The sequence below is a fragment of the Camarhynchus parvulus genome, chromosome 2 (genome assembly GCF_901933205.1).
Source record: "Camarhynchus parvulus chromosome 2, STF_HiC, whole genome shotgun sequence".
In the NCBI taxonomy this organism is placed as follows: domain Eukaryota; kingdom Metazoa; phylum Chordata; class Aves; order Passeriformes; family Thraupidae; genus Camarhynchus; species Camarhynchus parvulus.
Window position 1 is genome coordinate 516392 of NC_044572.1, and position 21232 is coordinate 537623.

General features: G+C 49.6%; 1 protein-coding gene across 1 annotated transcript in view; it reads right to left on the reverse strand.

The window, feature by feature from the left end:
• SCAP (SREBF chaperone) overlaps positions 1 to 21232 on the reverse strand; it is a 61085-nt gene that overhangs the window by 11420 nt on the left and 28433 nt on the right. Inside the window, 8 exon segments of the mRNA XM_030971501.1 lie at positions 246 to 524; positions 1516 to 1614; positions 2145 to 2239; positions 2933 to 3045; positions 3255 to 3381; positions 4970 to 5142; positions 6830 to 6935; positions 8598 to 8818. Of these exon segments, the coding sequence (XP_030827361.1) occupies positions 246 to 524; positions 1516 to 1614; positions 2145 to 2239; positions 2933 to 3045; positions 3255 to 3381; positions 4970 to 5142; positions 6830 to 6935; positions 8598 to 8818 (1213 nt within the window).

Consider the following 21232-nt stretch of genomic DNA (forward strand, 5'->3'; position numbering starts at 1 on the left):
TGTGCCCCCCTGGCAGTGTGTGTGCCATCCCAGCAGTCTGTGTGCCCCCCAGCAGTCTCTGTGCCCCCCTGGCAGTCTGTGTGCCCCCCAGCAGTCTGTGTGCCCCCCTGGCAGTCTCTGTGCCCCACAGCAGTCTGTGTGCCCCCCAGCAGTCTGTGTGCCCCCCTGGCAGTCTGTGTGCCCCCCAGCAGTCTGTGTGCCCCCCGGCAGTGTGTGTGCCCCCGTCTCTCCGTGCCCCCACGTACCATGATGAGGCGCTGTGCCAGGCGCGTGCGGGCGAAGAAGTAGATGACGCGCAGGCGCTTGGGCAGGCGCAGGTTGCGCAGCGAGGAGGGCTGCAGGGTGATGGTGTGCGGGGTGATGGCGTGTGGGCTCTGTGGGCTGTGTGGGGTGATGGGGTGGGGGCTGTGCGGGGCCATGGCGTGTGGGGTGTGTGGCACCGCCGGGCGCAGCGGCCGCGCCCGACGGCACGGGGGCCTCGCCGGGCACGACTCGGGGGGCAAACGCTTGTTCAGGTCAGCCAGCTGCAACAGAGAGAAAGGGCAGGGGTGAGGGGCTGCTCCAGTGCAAAGGCACTCCTGGGAGCTGGGAGGGACCCCTGGGGAGGGACTCTTCCCCCAGGGTCAGGGGGTGACCCTCGGCGTCTCCTCCCAGCCCATTTACCCCAACCAGCACATTTACAGACCCAGGGAATCACAGAATGGTTGGGATGCAAGGGACCCTAAAGCCCATCCAGTGCCACCCCCGCCATGGCAGGGACACCTCCCACTGTCCCAGGTGCTCCAAGCCCTGTCCAGCCTGGCCTTGGGCACTGCCAGGGATGCAGGGGCAGCCACCAGCTGCTCTGGGCACCTGTGCCAGGGCCTGCCCATCCTCACAAAGTTCTTCCTAATGTCCAGCATAAACCTTTCTTCTGTCAGTTTGAAGACATTCCCCCTTAACCTGTCCAACATCCCTCCCCATCTTTCTTGTGGCTCCCTTCAGGTCCTGGAAGGCCACAAGTAGGTCTCTAAGCTTTCCTTCCCCAGGCTGTGTAATCCCAATTCTCTGAGCCTTTCCTCACAGCAGAGCTGCTCCATCCCTCTAATCCACTTGATGCCTCCTCTGGATTTGCTCCCACAGCTCCATGTCCTTCCTACGAGTGTCTTTTCCCTCAAGTGCTCTGTGTGTGTAACCAAACAAGTACAGAACCAGGACTGTAACAGCTCAGGATGAGAGGAAACAGCCTCAAGCTGACCAGGGGAAGTTTAGGTTAAATATTAGGAAAAATTTCTTCCTGGAATGGGCTGCCCAGGCCTGGCCCAGCTGCCCAGAACACGAATGGAGTCCCCATCCCTGGGGGGATTTAACAGCCACGAGGATGTGGCACTCGGGGACAGGGACAGTGGTGGTGCTGGGGAGTGGTGAAAGGCCTTTCTGAGCTCAGTGAGTTCATTATTCTGTCCTTTTCCTCGTTCAGGGGTGGCATGCTGGGGCTGTGCTCCCCTCCTGCCCCGGGCCGTGCCCCTTGCCCACCTCCATGCGGCGGATGTCAATGGACAGCACGGTGGTGAAGAAGAACATCTGCAGGAAGAAGTCTGACACCAGCCCCACCACGGCAAAGAGGCAGAACTCCTGTGGGTGGGTGAGACAGGCATGAGCTCCCCCTGCAGCTCAGAGCGAGGGAAGCCAGCAGTGCTGCACTGACAAGCCCTGGCATCCACCTCTTGTGCTGGCTCAGAGCTCGGGGCTGGGCGAGTCCATGAGAGAAGCCAAGGTATTTATTCTAATTCACATTCTTTGTTCTCTTTGGCCACAATCCATCTCTGCCCCCAGGGAGCAAGGGACAGGACGAGAGGAAAGGGCCTCTGGTTGTGCCAGGGGAGATGCAGATTAGAAATCAGGGAAAATTGGGAAAATTTCTTCCCCAAAAGGGGCTGTTAGGCATTGGAACTGCCCAGGGCAGGGGTGCAGTCCCTGTACCTGGAGGGATTTTACAGCTGTGTGGCACTGGGGGACATGGGTGAGTGGTGGCCTTGGCAGCGCTGGGGACAGCTGGATTTGATGGTCCCAAGGCTTTTCCAGCCCAGCCACTCCCAGACTGTGTGAGGCTGCAGCCAGTGCCTCCCTGCAGGGCTCAGGCTCTGTCCTGCAGCCCCTCTCACCTGGATGGCCGGGACCAGGGTGAAGTACCCGATGAGGATGATCCCCAGCTCCGTGGCCATGTTCTTCATGATGGACCAGCTCTCATTGCTCAGGCCTGGGGAAGGGCAAGGACAGGTCAGGGGAGCCTCTTCACTGTGCCAGACATGAACACAGCCAAAGGAGCAGCACTTCCCCACCTTAAAACCAGCAATCTACAGGGAACAGGCCCAAAAGGCCCTTCCAGGCTAAAACTCCTGAGTGCAAAGGCCCACCAGTGTTCTGAGTCCTGTTTCCCATCTAGAACCCAAAGCACTTGGATTTTTAAAACTAAAGTCAGCATTGCTCTAGAATCTCTTCTCCCTGATGTTTAGAAACAGCTTTGAAGACTGCAAATCCCATTTATCCATGGTGTGAGCACACTCAAATCCTTCCACAGGCACAGAGCATTCTCACAGAATGGAAAAGATAATTTTGTCTCACATTTAGGGGAATTTTGCAGGACCTGTGTTCTGCACTTCTGGTATCCATGACCTGAGGACAGCGCTCAGTACCCACACCAGGAGATCCAGCTCTCCCCTACTAATATCTTTTATATTTATTTAGCCTGTTTTGGTCAACAATCCCAAAAAGCAGTGCCCACAACAGCAGCATTATGTTCCTGGAATTCACAACTAAAGGCTGTACAAGTCACCTTGTTTCCTTCCCAGACCTGAGTGAGACCATTCCCAGCCCCAGCTCTCCCACTTTCCCCTCTCCCAGCCCCAGCCCTCCCACTTTTCCCTCTCCCAGCCCCAGAGCAGGACCCCACCTTGGGCAATGCGCAGCTTCACCTCCAGGTCCACGGGCGTGGACACGACGGACTTGGTGAGCACCAGCACGTTCTCCAGGCCAATCACCACCACCAGGTATGGGAATATCTCTCTGGGGAAACAGAGGCACAGCTGAGGAGGGGTTCAGCAGCAAGGGACGGACAAGCCAAGGCACGTCCTGTCCAGCTATATTGGTAAATATTCCAATGCGACAGTGACCCTGCCCAGCAGCGTGTCCAGCCCCACAGGAGCTGGTTCCAGCACACTGAATTGATTCCCCAGGTGTTCCCCAGGCGTGCCCCTGGCAGGGCTGGCACGTACCCGCCGTTGAGCGTGGGCGTGAGGCCGAACAGGGTGCAGAGCCCCACGGACATGAGCAGGGAGCTGAGCACCGTCACCACTGCTGCCAGAGCCAGGCCCCACTTGGACTTCACCATGTCGATCTTGCCTGCAAAACAGCCCAGCCAGGTCAGCAGGGACAGCACACGGGAAGGACACACAGACGGGGACAGATGGACACAGATGGGGACAGCACGCTAGTCCTGACCGGCCCCAGCAGGTCACAGGACACCCCAGCCCAGAGGGGAGGTACTGCAGTGTCTGAAATGAAACTAAAGCACTGCAGTGTCTGAAATTAAATTGAAGTACTGCAGTGTCTGAAATGAAACTAAAGCACTGCAGTGTCTGAAATGAAACTAAAGCACTGCAGTGTCTGAAATGCAATTAAAGCACTGCAGTGTCTGAAATGAAATTGAAGTACTGCAGTGTCTGAAATGAAACTAAAGCACTGCAGTGTCTGAAATGCAATTAAAGTACTGCAGTGTCTGAAATGAAATTGAAGTACTGCAGTGTCTGAAATGCAGGTACTGCAGTGTCTGAAATGAAATTAAAGCACTGCAGTGTCTGAAATGCAGTTAAAGTACTGCAGTGTCTGAAATGCAGGTACAGCTGTGTCTGAAATGAAACTAAAGCACTGCAGTGTCTGAAATGCAATTAAAGCACTGCAGTGTCTGAAATGCAGGTACAGCTGTGTCTGAAATGCAATTAAAGCACTGCAGTGTCTGAAATGCAATTAAAGCACTGCAGTGTCTGAAATGCAGCTACTCCAGTGTCTGAAATTAAATTAAAGCACTGCAGTGTCTGAAATGCAGGCGCGGAATTAAAGCACTGCAGTGTCTGAAATGCAGGTACTCCAGTGTCTGAAATTAAATTAAAGCACTGTGGTGTCTGAAATGCAGGTACTGCACTGCTCATGTCTAAAATGAAGGTAACTGCAGTGTCTGAAATGAAATGTAGAAATTTTAAAATTTGACACATTTTTGGTTTTTCGGATCAGAATGAAGAACCCCAAAGGTGAATTTTTAACAAAAGTAATATATTGTGAAAAAGTTGCTTCAGAGAAGGCAGAATCCATGTTTTGTGTCATTTGTAGGCCAGCAATCCAGATGTGCCCAACTAGCTTGGGGAACTGGGAACGTGGCTGTTTTCTGGGCAGAGATCCAGAAGAAGTCTGACATGCAGCTCCCCCAGGCTCCCAGGACAAGGTGGGACAGGGGACAATGCTGCTCCACAGCTCACACCAGTCCCAGCACTGCACTGAGGTGGGCAGAACCAAACTGAAATGTGGCCAGAGAGGTCTAAACCCAGCAGCTCAGAACATGATCTGTCTGATAATGGATGAAACAAACTGGGAAAAAAGGCATTCCTGTGGCATCTAAGGGTGCCCAAGACAGAAAACACCTTGGAAGGTATCAAAGAATTGCGGAATAGTTTGGGTTGGAAGGGGCTTTAAAGAAGTCTATCCACTATCCCAGGCCTTGGACACTTCCAGGGATGGGGAAACACTTCCAGCTGGGAGGTGGATCACAAGGAATAACAGCACCCTGGCTGAGGGGCAAATGAGCAGGAATCAGGCAGTTTTTAACCCTCTCCATGGCAGCTCAGGGCAGAACTCCACCACCACCGCTCCTGCTGCAAGAGGAGGTGTTACAGACATCACCTGCACCCTGAGCCCACACCCAGGTGCCCCAACCTACGTGTGGAGAAGTAGATGTAGGCGAAGAGGATGATGTAGGTGGTGACGAGCGGGATGAGCTCGGCGATGCCGATCTCCTCCTTGAAGTGCACGTGCACCACGCTCTCCTCGCGCAGGCTGCAGTTGGGGCTGGGGTGCAGCAGCTTCAGCCGCGAGCGCAGGCTGCTCAGGAACCTGGGGACAGCAGGGCTGCAGCGTGAGTTCAGGGTCTGCCCCAGAAACCCGGGTTCCTCCCATGAAGATTCCCTCCCAGGTGTGTCAATCATCCCTCCTTCCCCCTCCCAGCGCTGTCTGTCACTCCTGGCATTCCAGAGTGATTGGCAGATCCAAAGGATGCTCTCTACCCCTGGGGGGCACTGGGCCATCCAGGTGTCCTGTGTCCCTTGTACCTGCTTGGTGGCTCCCTACCCCTTCCCTCCTTCCCTCCCCCGGGTAAAAGAGTGAGGAACCACGGGCTCAGGGAGTTCTGTTGGAGCTGGTGCTGCATTCAGAGGCCTGTGGGCCAGAATGAAGCTCTGGATCCAAACCCTCCATGAGAACCGACTCCTTTCCTTCACCATCCCCTTAAAGCTTCTGCACAGAGGGAAACCTGAGGAGCAGCCCCTGGTATGGGGGGAAGCTCCATCCCAGCACCACCAGAGCTCCTGCAGGCCTGGACTTGTCTGCAGTGCCCAGAGCAGCACCCAGCCAGCCAAAAGTGTCTGTGGGGTGAAACACCACACACCAGCCAGCCCAAAGTGTCTGTGGCGTGAAACACCACACACCCATAGAGCCCAAAGTGTCTGTGGGGTGAAACACCACACACCCATAGAGCCCAAAGTGTCTGTGGGGTGAAACACCACACACCCATAGAGCCCAAAGTGTCTGTGGCGTGAAACACCACACACCCATAGAGCCCAAAGTGTCTGTGGGGTGAAACACCACACACCAGCCAGCCCAAAGTGTCTGTGGGGTGAAACACCACACACCCATAGAGCCCAAAGTGTCTGTGGGGTGAAACACCACAGTTGCCACTGTTTGGTTCAGCAGCAGGGCCAGACAAGCTCAGGCACGTCCCTACCAGCAATATTGGTGACACCAACACAGCAGCATGTCACTGACCTTTGCCAAAGAGCAAAGCTGGCAGCTCCTGCAGGAGCACAGCAGCAGGGAGCTCCAGGGGTTCCCATGGACCACCAAAGCATGGTTCTCTACAGGCCTTGCTCCCAAACCTGCTCCTTGCTGGCCCAAACCACCCAGACCCTCATTTCCACAAAGGTCTGTGGGCTGACTCACCAAAACTTTGTTTAAAGCAAAGGCTCATTAACCAGAATCTGGGTCTACAGAGCAGAACATGCCACGGCCTCAAACACTTCAAGAATTTTCCCAGAATTACAGATTCTGTGTAAAAATGGCTGATGGAAGGTGGCACACAATGGCCCTGAAGGCTCAGTGCTCTGGAAGAGCAAGTTTAAACTCCTGTGCTGCCAAATCCATCCCAGACATCCCTTGGGGAATTCTGTGCACCTCAGAGTCCTCAGATCCACCTGATCCACAGCAATTTGGCCAACACTGCCCAAGTGTTTGCACCAGTGCTTACTGGAAAGCCAAGCAGTCTGTGCACAAGGAACTGGGTGAAACCAGAGCCACAGGGCCCTGGATGCCACAGGAACTCCCCTTGGGAGCTCTGCATGTTACAGACCCTGCTTGTCAAGGGGAGCTGAGAACTGAGAGTATTTTACTACCATAAAACACAGCGAGTTTTCTCCCCAGAAAAGCACCTTCAGAGATGTGAGACGCTCTAAAGCAGAAGGAAATGGAGGGCAGAGGAGGAACCATGAGGGAGGGGAAGCGGCAGAGCTCGGTGCCAGAGCAGCCTCACCTGGAGTCGTAGCGCTGCAGCCCCAGGGTGACGGTGTAGGACACCACGCGGCGCCGGTTGGACAGGCTGACCCCGCTGTAGCGGCCAGGCAGCCCGAAGAGCAGGTCTGCAGGGACAGGGGGACATCAGCGACAGCTCACACACAGCACAAGGCGGGCACAGCTGCCAGCAGCTCCTGCGGGAATGGCTGCTCTCATCCCACAGGGCATCCCATGCTCTGGGCAGAGCCCATGGATGGGTCACACCTGCAGCAGGCTCCAGCCACAGAGAACTCACACTGAGACATAAACTTTAAGGAATTTAGAGATTTTAGAGGAGCTAAGATTTTCGTTTGAGATAGCTCTATTGGAATGATGAAAATAATTGGAATGAATTAAAATAAATGGGTAGGCCTTGATGAAGTTAAGAGTTAGTTGTTAACTAATAATTGATTGCTTGTCAGCACAATGTTTGGTTAGCTGGGTTTAGAATGAAGAATATAGAAACTGATCAATAGCTTGTAGGAACATTACAAGACAATTGTGGCCTCCTCTGTTCTGAAACCAACCGAAGATGGGGAATGGGAGTTCTACCAATGGGTTCATTTGTCATATTTGCATTGAAAAGGCAGAAAGGTCAGAACGAGGAAGACTTCATTTACTTTCTCATTTCGGGACCCCTCCCCATGAAAGGGACCACCGAGGAACAAACTACGCATGCTTAATAGCTTTGGAACTAATTACCATACAAATTGGGGAATGGGATGTACCAAAGTTATGAATATGCATTTGCAGTTTGGGTATTCAATACTTGTATAGATAAAAGGACTCTCTAATCACCTGTAAATTTGGTGTGTACTTGGGAGCTATCCCGCAATAAACGTACACTTTCTAACTTTAAACTGTCAGAGAGTTTTTGGATATCAGTTCTAGATCAATATCCATATTGGGAATGGGATGTACCACAGTTATGAATATTCATTTGTATTTTGGGTATTCAATAATTGTACAGATAAAAGGACTCTGTAATCACCTGTAAATTGAGGTGTGTATTTGGGAGCTATCCCACAATAACATACACTTTCTAACTTTAAGCTGTTAGGAAGTTTTTGTCCATCACAGTTGGATATCAGTACTAGATCAATATCCATATTTTTTTTAATAAATCAACACTCTGGGTGCTTAAAAACAGCCTTTAAAGCAAACTTCCTTTAGGGTTACAAACGCCTATTCAGACATGTAACACAGTACATCACACACTGCCAGATCTCTGAGGTTCCTTTAAACCCAAAGGACCCAACCTGTGTTTAAAGCAGCATTTCCTCTGGCACTATGGAACCATTCACAACCCCACACATGGGCACAGGGTTTCTTTATCACTAAGAGGTAAAAATAGTTTTATGATATCCATTGTCAGCTCGGGCTGTGTGCAAGGAACTGGAACACACAATGGAGCAGGATGAATGTTGATTTATCTGTGACAATGAGGCAGCCTTTGAGTGTGACAGAGGGAAAAGCCAGGCTGGAGCATGTGTAGAGTGAGAGGAACAAAACCCTGCTATTCTTACCTGCAGAAAGAAGCCTGACTGAGTGATTTATTCACTTCTCACAAATACAGATCAGGGCTCCAATACACATATGAAATGAGAGACAACAAAGACCAGGCAGCTTCGGCTGCTGTGAATGAAAAAATCCTGCCCAAATTGGCACTATCAGCAATTCCAGCGCTGGAATTAGTGAGGATGGAATAACAATGAAGCTGTGGGCAACTCTCAGCTTCCCTGGCTCACCTTTGAGAGTGGCTGACGTCTGCAAGGTCTTTGGCTCATGCTGGTGGATGGTTTTGATGATATCTGGGTCGGCATTGAAGCGCTCGCGGTCGTTCTGCCAGAAGTTCCCTGGGGACAGCAGCAGGCAGCCATGCTCTGGGAGCAGATTCCTCAGCTTCCTGAGGCCGGGCAGCAGGTCTGTCACCTGCAGACAAACCTCCTCCAGGCTCCTGACCCCGGAGCTGCAAGGCAAACACGGTGCTGAGGGACCCCACGCAGGCAAGGGCCAAGCGTGTGGAGAGGAGCATCCCAGGGACCTGCACCAGGTGTGGCTGCTCCTCCTCCTCCTCCTCACAGCTGAGAGCAGGAGCTGCGCTCCCTGCAACTGTGAGCAGGCTCCAGAACTCCATCAGCATTCCTGGGGCTGCCTGGCCCCACGGCTCTCACTCCTCACCCACCTCTGGTACCACACTTTCACTTCTGCATTTAAGACACTTCCACTGGACAGAGAAACTCTCTCTGGAATTCTTCCAGACCTCAAACCCCTCTCTGCACCTCTCTCCACAGGTTTTACAGGAGTCCTGGTCAGCCTTCCTGAGGGGCATCCTTTGAGGTGCTCTAAAACGCACCCAGGGTTCAATGTCTGCACCTGGGGTGGTGTTTCCCCAGCTCCTCTGCCTTGTGGGGAAAGGAGCATTTCCTGAGAGGTTCAGAACTGCACACAGGCGGAACTGGAGTGAACTGGAACCTGTGTCTGGCATCATCCTTAGCAACCACTAATTCAAGCAGGACTCAGCTTGGGTGTACAACTGCTGGGAAGTTCCTGGGTTGTCAGATGTGTGAGCTACTGCCAACTGTCAGAGCTGGGGCAGCTATCCTCTGTTCATTGGGCAGTTTTCTTTATCTCTCCCACAGCCAATCCTCCCTCCAGGAGATCTCTGCTGTCCATGGCCAGTGAGTGTCCCTGCAGGGCTGATCCAATTCCAGCATCCCATGGGGAGATGCTGCGCCCAGGGGAGGAGCCAAGCATTCCTACCTGGATCCAATCTGAGCCTGGCGCAGCACAGCAGCCTTTGCCCACTGCATTGCCAGAGGAGCAGCTTTCTGCTGCCCTGCATTGCCAGAGGGAGCCCAGGCCCATCTGCAGCAGCCCTGGAGCTGCAGAGGAAAACTCCCCCCTTGTGCAGGATCCCTGCTGCAGCAGCAGCACAGCTGGCACTGCAGGAGGGCTGAGCCCCCATGGGATGGGGCTGTGACACCCCCTGACACACAGGGGCCAGGGCATGGTCTGACTCTGGCCAGGGTTTTTTTTGTTGTTGTTGTTGGGGTTTTTTTGTTTTGTTTTGTTTGTTTGTTTGTGGTTTTTTGTTTGGTTTTGAGGTTTTGTTTGTTTTTTTTGTTTGTTTTTGATTTTTTTGTTTGTACTATCACATTTTTATTTTTGCCTATAAAATATAAGTAAACAGTTCTTTACCTTTCCTAGTAAAGAACTGTTATTCCTACTCCCATATCTTTGCCTGAGAGCCATTTAATTTCAAAATTCTAACAATGCAGAGGGAAGGGGTTACATTTTCCATTCCAGGGGAGGCTCCTGCCCTCCTTAGCAGACTCCTGGCTTTCCGAACGCAGACAGAAGGGTCGGTGCCAGAGCAGCTGTGGGGCCAGACCAGTGTGAGAGGCCATGGCCATGTGGCCCCAGCAGGAGCTGCTCTGCTGCCTGGCACCTGCTCAGGGATCAGACAGGAGCAGTGTCTCACAGGCGTTATTGTTATTGCCTGGTGGAGTTATTCTGGCCCCACGGGGTTGACACTGCCCTGGCACCTCCCAGCCACCCAAAACCACCTCACTGCTCTCCCACTGGGACAGGAGCTGCATTTCTGACTGCCAGACACCCCACAACACCCCCCAGAACAGAAACCTTCTGTGCATTTCCCTGTTAAAGGACAGCCTTTAACATTTTTAACTGACACTGGAGCTCAGACTCCCAAGGATGCTAAAAAGCTAAAGTTAGGTCTTAAAAATAGAGAAGTTCATCTAACTGGCTTTAATGGGAAAAGCATTCTCTGTTACCCCTCCAAAGTGTGTTTATGGTTACCTGGGGAAAGGGGAATGGCTTCACACACATTTGTGATGGCACATCATGAAGAAAATGTTTTAGGATATGACATCCTTAAAGGGAAGCTTTGCAATTACCAACCAGGGATCTTTGGTCCTTTGGACCCAACAAAACCCCAGCGCAATCTTCCTGGGAAGGGTAAGAAAATCAGTCTCTTAAAAAGGGCTCCATTTTTACCTGTTCCTAACATTAAACAGCACCCTGTGCCTCCTGCAGCCAAACAAGGCATAAATGAAGTAATTAAAGATTTAGAACAAAGGGCCATTGTATCTAGGATGCACCCACAATTCCCCTGTTTGACAGGTGATAAAAGAAGACAGGAGCTGGCATTTAGCAGCTGATTATCAAAGGCTTGACGCTGACACAGAAGCGCTCCCTGCAGCAGCCCCGAATACTGCAAGGCTCACTGCTCCTCTGCAGGCACTGCACACAAGGGGTGCCAGCCTGGCATGGAAACGATGGGTGTGATGGTCCCGGCTCAGGAGGAAGATAAACCCAGATCTGCATTCACTGGGGAAGGAACACGATCACCTTCATCTGCCTACCTCAGGGATTTATGCACTCACCCAGCACAGCACAAAACGCTTCAGCTGAACTCCAACCAATCAGGTAGGAGAAGAGATTTACCAACAAATTGGTAGGAGGAAAGTGCAGTAAGAACAAGAGCACAGGATATCCAGAACAGATTAAATGGGGAGGGGATAGAAGTGCCCTCAGCTAAGAGCCCAGTCCCCCCTAAAGGAGTGGAATTCCTGGAATTCCTGGGAACCTGGGGGTAGCAGGCCAAGCTGGAATTCCAAATGAAACCAAATTAGATGCTGTAACTAGCCCCACTACTGAAAAGGAGTCTCCAAAGATACTTTGGGATACTGCAGAAATCATATTCCTGGATTTTCTATAATAGCAAGACCCTTGTCCACACTGAGGAGGAAAATCCAAATCTGGGAATGGCCTGACAGCCCCAAACAGGCTTTGCAAAGGCTGACAGAAGAGTTAAAAACATCAATCACTGGGGCCAGCTCATCCCAGTGATCCTGTACCAGCTGAATGGGATTTTGCTGAACAGGGGACTCACTGTGCTATGTTCCAGAAAGGGCCACAAGGACCCAGACAACCACTAGGGTTCAGTTCCACAGCATTTAACGATACTGAAAAGAGAAACAATGCCTGGGAAAAAGGATTATTGTCCCTGACCTGAGCTCCTGAACAAGGAGAGAAAAAATTCAACAGCAACAGTGTGTGAAGAGCCAAGGACCTTGCAGTGTGTGGGCCAGCGTTAAGAAGGGCAGTGATGATGATGATGATGATGGTGATGCCCTTCCAGAGGGAACTGCACAGCGACAGTGCACAGATGGGAGCTGTCTCAGGGGTCACACATCAAAGGGATGGCCCTGCAGGCCCAAACCCCTACAGAACCACAGAGCAGGGACTGCAGGCAGGTCAGCCTGACAGCAGGCACACATCTGCTCCTCCCCTGGCTGCTCCTGCATCACTGCACACCCCGAGGCTCAGCCAAACCCGGATGGGCAGGGCAGGTGCAGAGCAGCTGCTCTGAGCACTCACACAGCAGCGGGAGCAGCGGGAGAAGGAACCAGAAGTGCACAAGTGCAGAGTTAAAGGCTGTACTGCTGGCAGCAAAGGAGGAAGCAAAGACAACCTATTTGTTTAGTGACAATCTATTTATTTATCTACCTATTTAATTATTATTAAGTGGATTCTTATGCCCCTAGGCGGGTGCCACAGCGGTTGTGGCAGTGGGAAACCCTGGGTTGGCAATGAAGGGAAAATGTGGCTGTTGTTGTATTAATTAAAGGGATGGGACTAAGATCAGACTAATAATGATTTATTGCTTAGATAACATCAGTCCCAAAGGCCATGAGATTTATAGAACAGCAAGCAGCTGGTGTTAGTCTAGGATGGTCACAAGCTCTTGGCTGTAGGACAGTGCATAACTCCCTAATCCAATGGACAGTTCCACAGAGTATCTCTTGCTTTTCTAACCTGCCACTTTCACTTTTTCTACTGCAATTTTCCCCAATAAGGTCTGATCACATGTACACAAATACATCTCTATTATAATATCTAAACTCTTTATTCTATTACAATCACTACAATTACTACATCACTGTACTATAAAACCCTTCATTATCTTATCTAATATGTCAATATCTTATCTAATATGTTCATATCTAATAATTTTCTTACTTACTAAAGGCCTATTCATACTTATAACTTAGAACCATGCTTATAACTATAGAAATATACTTATAACTATAGAAATATACTTATAACTATAGAAATATACTTATAACTATAGAAACATACTTATAACTATAGAAACATAACTTATAGAAAGTTATAGATATATCTAACTTATAGAAACATAAGTTGATGATTTCTCTGTTTGATGTCTGTGTACCTTGTTTTCACAACAATTTAGGCTTCTCCTAAGGCTGTAAATTAAATTCTTTTGTGTTTGTGAGGATTTCTATCTTTCTGATTCCCACAGGGAAGGAGGCTTGGCCGAAGGAAGGTGGGACATGGTTGTTGTTACAGGCTCAGTCCCATGGACAAATCCCCACAGGATGGGTCAGGGCTCAGCCAGTGACCAAACTTTACAGGCAACAAGGGGACCAGGTGACAAAAATCAGAAAAACTGATCCACAGGAAGCTCCAGAGCCCTGGGATGGATTGGGTGGGTGGTTACACTCAAATGAGGGCACACTGCACAAAACCCTCTCATTTTTGGAGCACAAAGCCGGGGCTGGCACTGACCAGGAAGATGTGTCAAGGCATTCTCACAGTGCCCCCAGTGCCAGCTGAGACCTGAACAAAATCAGCCAGACCTGGCACTGCCTTTACAGGGCAGAAGTAACAGAACACTCTGTGGGCCAAGAGATTCTGGGCCAATGGTTTGCTAAAGCAGTGCCTTAGGCCACGTGAATCTGGCTGGGATAAAAGGTTACCCTCTGTGTTTTCAGATAACATATTTATTACAATAAATATTATAATTTATTAGATTTATCATAATAATATAATAATATTATAATAAATATAATCAATTACAATAGAAACAATTTATTTATAATAACTGATATCAGACATAAGTACAAATAAATAAATAAATAATAAATAAATAAATAAATAATATATAATAAATAAATAATAAATAAATAAATAATATAGCTATTATTTATCTTATATGTGTGTTTGTATATGTATCTCCATCTACATAAATACAAGTAAAATTATTTGCTTGGGCTGTCCTCAGCTACCATGAACACTCTGGATTTAATGCTAGACCTTGTCTAGGTAACTTTTTCATCAGTAATCATTACATATCTACAACTACACCTTTATCTATATCAATGTGAAAAATGCAAATGATATGATTGGCTCTTTGCAAATATTAGAATAATACTGTATGTGTTATGTTGGAAAGTTGTGCTGTATTAATCTCTTTTAAGTAGTGTGCTAAATATAGTTTTTAGGCTATAGAATAATATTAAAATAGAAACTATGTGATGTAAGATACTTTTTGTAACTAGCTCAAGGAATGGAAAAGATAATCAAGAATTTTTTTGTATAGAGATAACAGCAAACAGACACCAAGATTCCAAGAAAAGAATTATTGTCTCCTTATCAGGAAGGCCCAGACTTTGAGGAACTAAAAAGATTGATTTACAAGATGAGGGGGGAAGCTGAAATTAGTGTGAAAGAACTGTTTGATCATGCATGAGATCTATGACTATGCAAGAAGCTATTGCTTTTAAGGGTTAACCCTTTGAAAGCAAGGTGTGCTCTGTGGCAGAGTGCCAGGCACCCAGACATCCATAATTCTTTGCTGTTTATTGTCTCTTATTGTCTTAATTTTCATTACTAATTTTATTATTTTTTTATTACTATTTTTATTACTATTTTATTAGTATCAAACTTCTAAAATTTTAACACAAGTGAAAGGTGTTTTTCACAATCTATATCTATCTATATCTATACACACATATATATAAATATAATAGATATAATAAATATAATAAATATAATAAATAACTGTTGTGGACCAACAGGCAGTCCTGTTTCACGAGCTCTCCTGAGCCCCGTGTCTCTCTGAACAGCTCCAGATGACAAAATTGATGATTTCAGGACAGCTGACAGGGGCAAAGCCAGCCATGCTGAGGGGAGCCCAGCCTGCGAGGGTGCTGTGGCTCCCAGGGCAGCCGAGACCCGGTGTTAGGGTGGCTCTGGGTTCTGACCTGATGTTCTGTGGGTTCTAACCCGATGTTCTGTGGGTTCTGACCCCGTGTTCGGGTGGCTCTGGGTTCTAACGGCACCAGGAGCCCCCGATGGAGGCTCCGCTCCACACCCCGCTGTTCCAGTCCGTGTTTTGCTCCCAACCAGCGGGCCCGGCCGGCCGCCCCACGGCGCCCTCGTGTGGCGGCGGCCGGAACTGCGCCGTGCGCGGCCGAACCGCGGCTCCGCGAACAGCGCGGGAACGGCACGGGAACGGCACGGGAACGGCACGGGAACGGCACGGGAACGGCACGGGAACGGCACGGGAACAGCGCGGGAACGGCACGGGAACGGCACGGGAACAGCGCGGGAACACCGGGGCTCACCGGGTCCGGGCTCCCCGCAAACCCGGGACGGGCACGGACATCCCCCGAAAACTGCCTCTGCATCCCCACGGGAGCCACGTCAGGCACGGACTGACCCACGGCGCTCCAGGGAACAAAGGCGCTCTGGGCACGGGCACTGCACAGGAACGGCACGGGAACGGCACCGGAACGGCAGCTTGGGAACGGCCTGCACAGGCAGACGGCCCACGGACACTCTCCGGGAATAAAGGCAGCTCTGGGCACAGGGAGCACTGCACAGGCAGGGACTGCCCACGGGACACCTCCAGGGAACAAAGGCAGCTCTGGGCACAGGAGCACTGCACAGGCAGGGACGACCCACGGACTCACCAGGGTAAAGGGCTCTGGGCACCGGGAGCACTGCACAGGCAGGGACGAGCCACGGGACACTCTCCAGGGAAAAAGGCCTCTGCACCCCACGGGAGCACTGCACAGGCAGGGACTGACCCACGGGACACTCTCCAGGGAATAAAGGCAGCTCTGGGCACAGGGAGCACTGCACAGGCAGGGACTGACCCACGGGACACTCTCCAGGGAATAAAGGCAGCTCTGGACACAAGGATGCACTGCACAGGCAGGGACTGGCCCAGCTGCTGTGGCTGAAGCTGCAGTGCTGTGGAGCTCTGCAGTGACAATCACTGCATGGTTATGTTCAGAACTGCTGGGAAGGATGGAAGTTTGACAAGAAAGTCTCACAGATATGTGTGCTTGGCAGAAAGATTTTTGAATGTGCAACCTGAAGAAGGAATAGAGATGGAAGCAAGTTTTGATCTAGAAGAATGGCTGAGCCAGCCTTACTGGATAACCAAAGAGGCAAAGGGTGTGTTAGTTAGAAGGGGTTTTTATGGCTTAGAGCAAAGGATAAACCCACCCCAAACAAGAAGATGTTTGTACCAAGCAGAAAGAGAGCACAGGCAAACAAGGCAGCAAATGTGGCAAGTAGAAAAAAGGTCTCAGAATTTTCCACTGCAAGAAAACTGAAAAACAACTTCTAGCTCAAAACTGTAATGTACTGACTTTTAGTGATCGGAGAGCAGTAACATGAATATGGTAATTATAGTAGCTATGATAGGCTATAGATAAAAGTTAAGGTGTAGATTGGTTCTGCTGTATGAAGATGCTCAGCAAATAAAAGTAAATAATGCAATGTAACCTAAACTAAGGGCGTCCAGGCCTGCCTGCAGCTGGAGCTGCCAGCTGTAGGCACAGCTCTGTCACCCATGGCCCTGGACTGCTGTAATGTCTTGGATGTAATTAACTGCATTTTGTATACAATCAACTGTACTTTGTATACAATAAACTGCATTTTGGATACAATCAACTGTATTTTGGATACAATAAACTGCATTTTGGATACAATCAACTGTATTTTGGATACAATAAACTGCATTTTGAAGAGCCCCTGGAGTCCCACATCTCTCATTCAAGCTCTTACAGAACAATATCCTTAACTGCACAGCACCCTGATCTGTCAGCCACCCCAACACCTCCCAACAGAGACTGCAAAGGAAAAAGGAAAGGAGAAAGGGAAAGGAAAGGGATCGGGGCTGGTTTTCCTGGGGCCACTCCAGTGCCGCACACACAGAACCAAGGGTACCTGACCCTTGTAAGAGAAATTCCCACCTAAAGCTCCTGAAAGCTGATAAGGGACACTGATAACAACAGCAACTGATGGATTTGTTCTCAGTTTCCCATTCATTTCAAGAAAATATTTGGATGATGGGAATTCCACACCAAACTTATTTTCCAGAGGCCTTCCTCCAGCTGGAGTGATGCTCCCTCTGGAAGGACTGACAGCCCAGATCTGCACAGTGGTAAAATCTTGGTCAGTATTGCTAAGGTGCTGGAGCATTTGAGCTTTCAATAGTTTGGATTAGTATTTGCTATGGTCTGTCCCAGTAGTTTTGCAGTGAATATGAGTCATTGATTTAGAATGCTCATCTCTTCACTCTGGCTGTCACAGGGGGTGGAAAACATTTCCCCTGAATGTAACTTGAATTTTCATATGATTCTGGAATCAGTTTTGTGCACCTCTTCCCATCTCCTCGGGGTAAGGTATAAAACTCTCCATTGCAGCAGGTGGGAGCAATTGGAGTTTCATTCCAGCTGTGATTCCCTGGGGCTATAACCAGTTTGTTCTGTGGTACACACACATTTGGTCAGGTTATTGGGCAGGTTAGAAGTGTCTAACACTTGATATGGTGAGCAAGGACATGTGAAACGCTGAACTCCACTGAGGAACACTGGGCCAAGAACCAGGAATGGAAGTGAGGGCAGTCACTGACCCATCACTGAGCTCCTCCAACCACTGCAACTGAAAAATCAACTCCAGGAACTTTTCTCGGATCCTCACTTGCATCCCACCTTTCCTATGATTCTAACATGTGGGGAACATCCTGATCCACACTGACTGGTAACAATACAAGTGAAATTACTTGTTTGGGTCGTATGAGCTACCATCAACACTCTGCACTTAATGCTATACCTTGTCACTGTAACTTTTTTTTTTATCAGTAATCATTATGTATCTATATCTACATACATCTATCATCTACCTATCTATCTATCTATCTATCTATCTATCTATCATCTAGCTAGCTATTATCTATTATCTATGTATCTATTATCTATCTATTATCTATCTATTATCTATCTACCATCTATCTATCCATCTATTATCTATCAATCTATTTAATCTATATATCTATCATCTATCTATCTAATTATCCATCCATCCATCCATCCATCCATCCATCCATCCATCCATCCATCCATCCATCCATCCATCCAGATTCCTTGGCCAGCTTTAACACAGGTACCTCCATTTCTGCAGTGTTTATGTTGTAAATAAATAAATGATGCTGTAATCCACTGGCACTTCTTCAGTTTTAAACTGGGAATTGTTTGTGATTAACATCTTCCATCTGTGATTTCCCGTCTGTTTAATAAATAATTCACTTTATAAAGACACCTCATTTGCCATCACCACAACATGTGGGCCGGAGGGAGTCCTTAAATTCAACCTGCTGCCAAAGTCTGAGGCTGAAGCCTGCCTGGCTCTGGCCCTGCACAGCTCAGGAAGGTGCTTCCAGATGGCAAATGGACTGAATGAAGCCTTTGTAAGGTCCCTCTCCAGAAGAGATTTCTTCAATGATAACGAAAAAGAACGAGCACAGACACTCAAAAATGATGATTTGCCTCTGTGAGCACTCCCTGCACAATGTGCACCCTGTGGCTGCACGGCAGGACACCTGGACAAGGCTCAGCTCAAAAGACAGCAATGGAAAATACACTCCCAAAAAGTGGTGTTTACAGGGACCAAAGCTTTGGGGGTGAACATTTACAGGAACTGATGCAGTGATGGCTCTGGAAAGGGCTCCAGGAAGAGCAGATGACCCTGGTTTGGATTTTATCAGCTCTGGAATGTGGCAGAGATGAGAGCTCACGCTGCAGATAAGGCCAGGGCCGTTCCAGGCTGCCAGCCCCGTCCCTGGGGGATGCTGAGGGTGCACAGTGACACCAAACCCACAGCTGGGGCAAAGCACACATCCCAGGGCACTCCTGACCTTTACACAGAGCACTGCAGCCAGTGGAAACACACCCAGGGTACACTGAACACTTACACCTGCCCAGGGACACTTAACAACCTTCAGCTCCCTCCTGGAATATAAAATAATATAAAAGATACATAACAGAATAGAAAAGAATATAGAATAGAATACAAAACAAGCCAGTCTGCATGTAAAAAAATTATCTCTGCTCAGCTTTGTTGCTGGCAACAAACAAGAACTCCATAATGACTTTTGAGGTAATTGCAGAATTTATCTCAAAATTCGATGTTTCCTGAAATATCTGAATGTGTCCCCAAAAAGGTAACCTTGCCCCAAGGTTTAGGTCTAAATGCTGAAGTAATTTTCTCCTGGTGGTATGCAGAATAAGAACAAAAGTAATAATTTTGTTCCTGTGTTGCATCAGTGCTCATCAAGGGCAATGCCAAGAGGAGATAATGAGAATACCCTGAGAAGACAAGGGAGATAATGAGAGCACAGCACAGGCCTGGGAGCACGTTGTTTCTGCCTGGAATTGGCAACAGATGATCATCCCACAGGATAAGGGGGAACAGGCACTGAGCACACGGCCACAAGGTCACTGCCAAGGCTGGGGGAGCGGGCAGGGAGAGCAGAACTGAGGGAATCTGAAAAGCAAAAATGGATTTCTAAAACATGACCTCTGAGAGCAGCAGCTGGCGGTGAAGGATGGCTCCCCAAAAGGACAAATCATCAGTTAATTCATCATTAAATGATGAATTTAATACCCTTTCTGTTAACAGCACAGAGATAAAGACCCCACCTGGGGGTAAAAAAGAATTTCTGCTTCCAGGTGGGGTCTTGTCAGCTGGAAAGGACAGAGGGACATGGGGACATTAATAAATGACCTCTTAATGGGCAAAACTGATGTGAGTGGGCACAAAAAACAGACTTGTGATCTGAGAGGTTTCAGGAAAAGCCTTTCCATGGAAAACACCCCCAGGTGAGATTCCCCTGACAATCTGTGTGTGGCTCTGCTCTCCCACCTTCAGGAATGTCCCACTGACAGCAGCAGGACCAGGATGGCACCTGGAACGCTGAGCCTCTCACCAGTGAGCTTTCTGTTTGGCTTTTTTCCTTTTGGCTTCAGAGCTTTCTGTTTGGCTTTTAACAATCAGGGGCTGGGCTGGGCAGGGGGAGCTGAGGAAAGCTGCTGTTGGACAAAGGCTGCAACAGCACAAAACCAAGCAGGTACAAACTGGTCCTAAAATCAGCCCAAGGAAGCCAGGAGAAGGTTCCTAAGCAGGAAATTGCAGCAGTGGCACCTGTGATATGGAGCTGGTGTGGTGGTGAGGGCATTCTGAGACACTGCACCTGTATCACCTCACAGGCCCCCTCTGGGCTCTGACCAGAGAATTCCTGAGCATTTTCAGTGCCTTACCTGGAGCACAGGGAATGCTCCAGACAGATGTGATCTGCCCCACGTGCAGGATGGATCCCACCTTTGGGACACTCTGCAGCCAGGTGTTGGTGTGAGTTCAGGGTCTGCCCCAGAAACCCGGCTCCCTCCCGTGATAATTCCCTGCCAGGTGTGTCAATCATCCCTCCTTCCCCCTCCCAGCACTGTCTGTCACTCCTGGCATTCCAGAGTGATTGGCAGATCCAAAGGATGCCCTCTACCCCTGGGGGGCACTGGGCCATCCAGGTGTCCTGTGTCCCTTGTACCTGCTTGGTGGCTCCCTACCCCTTCCCTCCTTCCCTCCCCCGGGTAAAAGAGTGAGGAACCACGGGCTCAGGGAGTTCTGTTGGAGCTGGGGCTGCATTCAGAGGCCTGTGGGCCAGAATAAAGCTCTGGATCCAAACCCTGCATCAGAACCGACTCCTTTCCTTCACCATCCCCTTAAAGCTTCTGCACAGAGGGAAACCTGAGGAGCAGCCCCTGGTATGGGGGGAAGCTCCATCCCAGCACCACCAGAGCTCCTGCAGGCCTGGAATTGTCTGCAGTGCCCAGAGCAGCACCCAGCCAGCCCAAAGTGTCTGTGGGGCGAAACACCACACACCCATAGAGCCCAAAGTGTCTTTGGGTAAACACACACACCCACCAGCCTGTCTGGGGTGAAACACCACACACCCAGCCAGCCCAAAGTGTCTGTGGGGTGAAACACCACACACCCATAGAGCCCAAAGTGTCTGTGGGGTGAAACACCACACACCCAGCCAGGCCCAAAGTGTCTGTGGGGTGAAACACCACACACCAGCCAGCCCAAAGTGTCTGTGGGGTGAAACACCACACACCAGCCAGCCAAAAGTGTCTGTGGGGTGAAACACCACACACCCAGCCAGCCAAAAGTGTCTGTGGGGTGAAACACCACACACCCG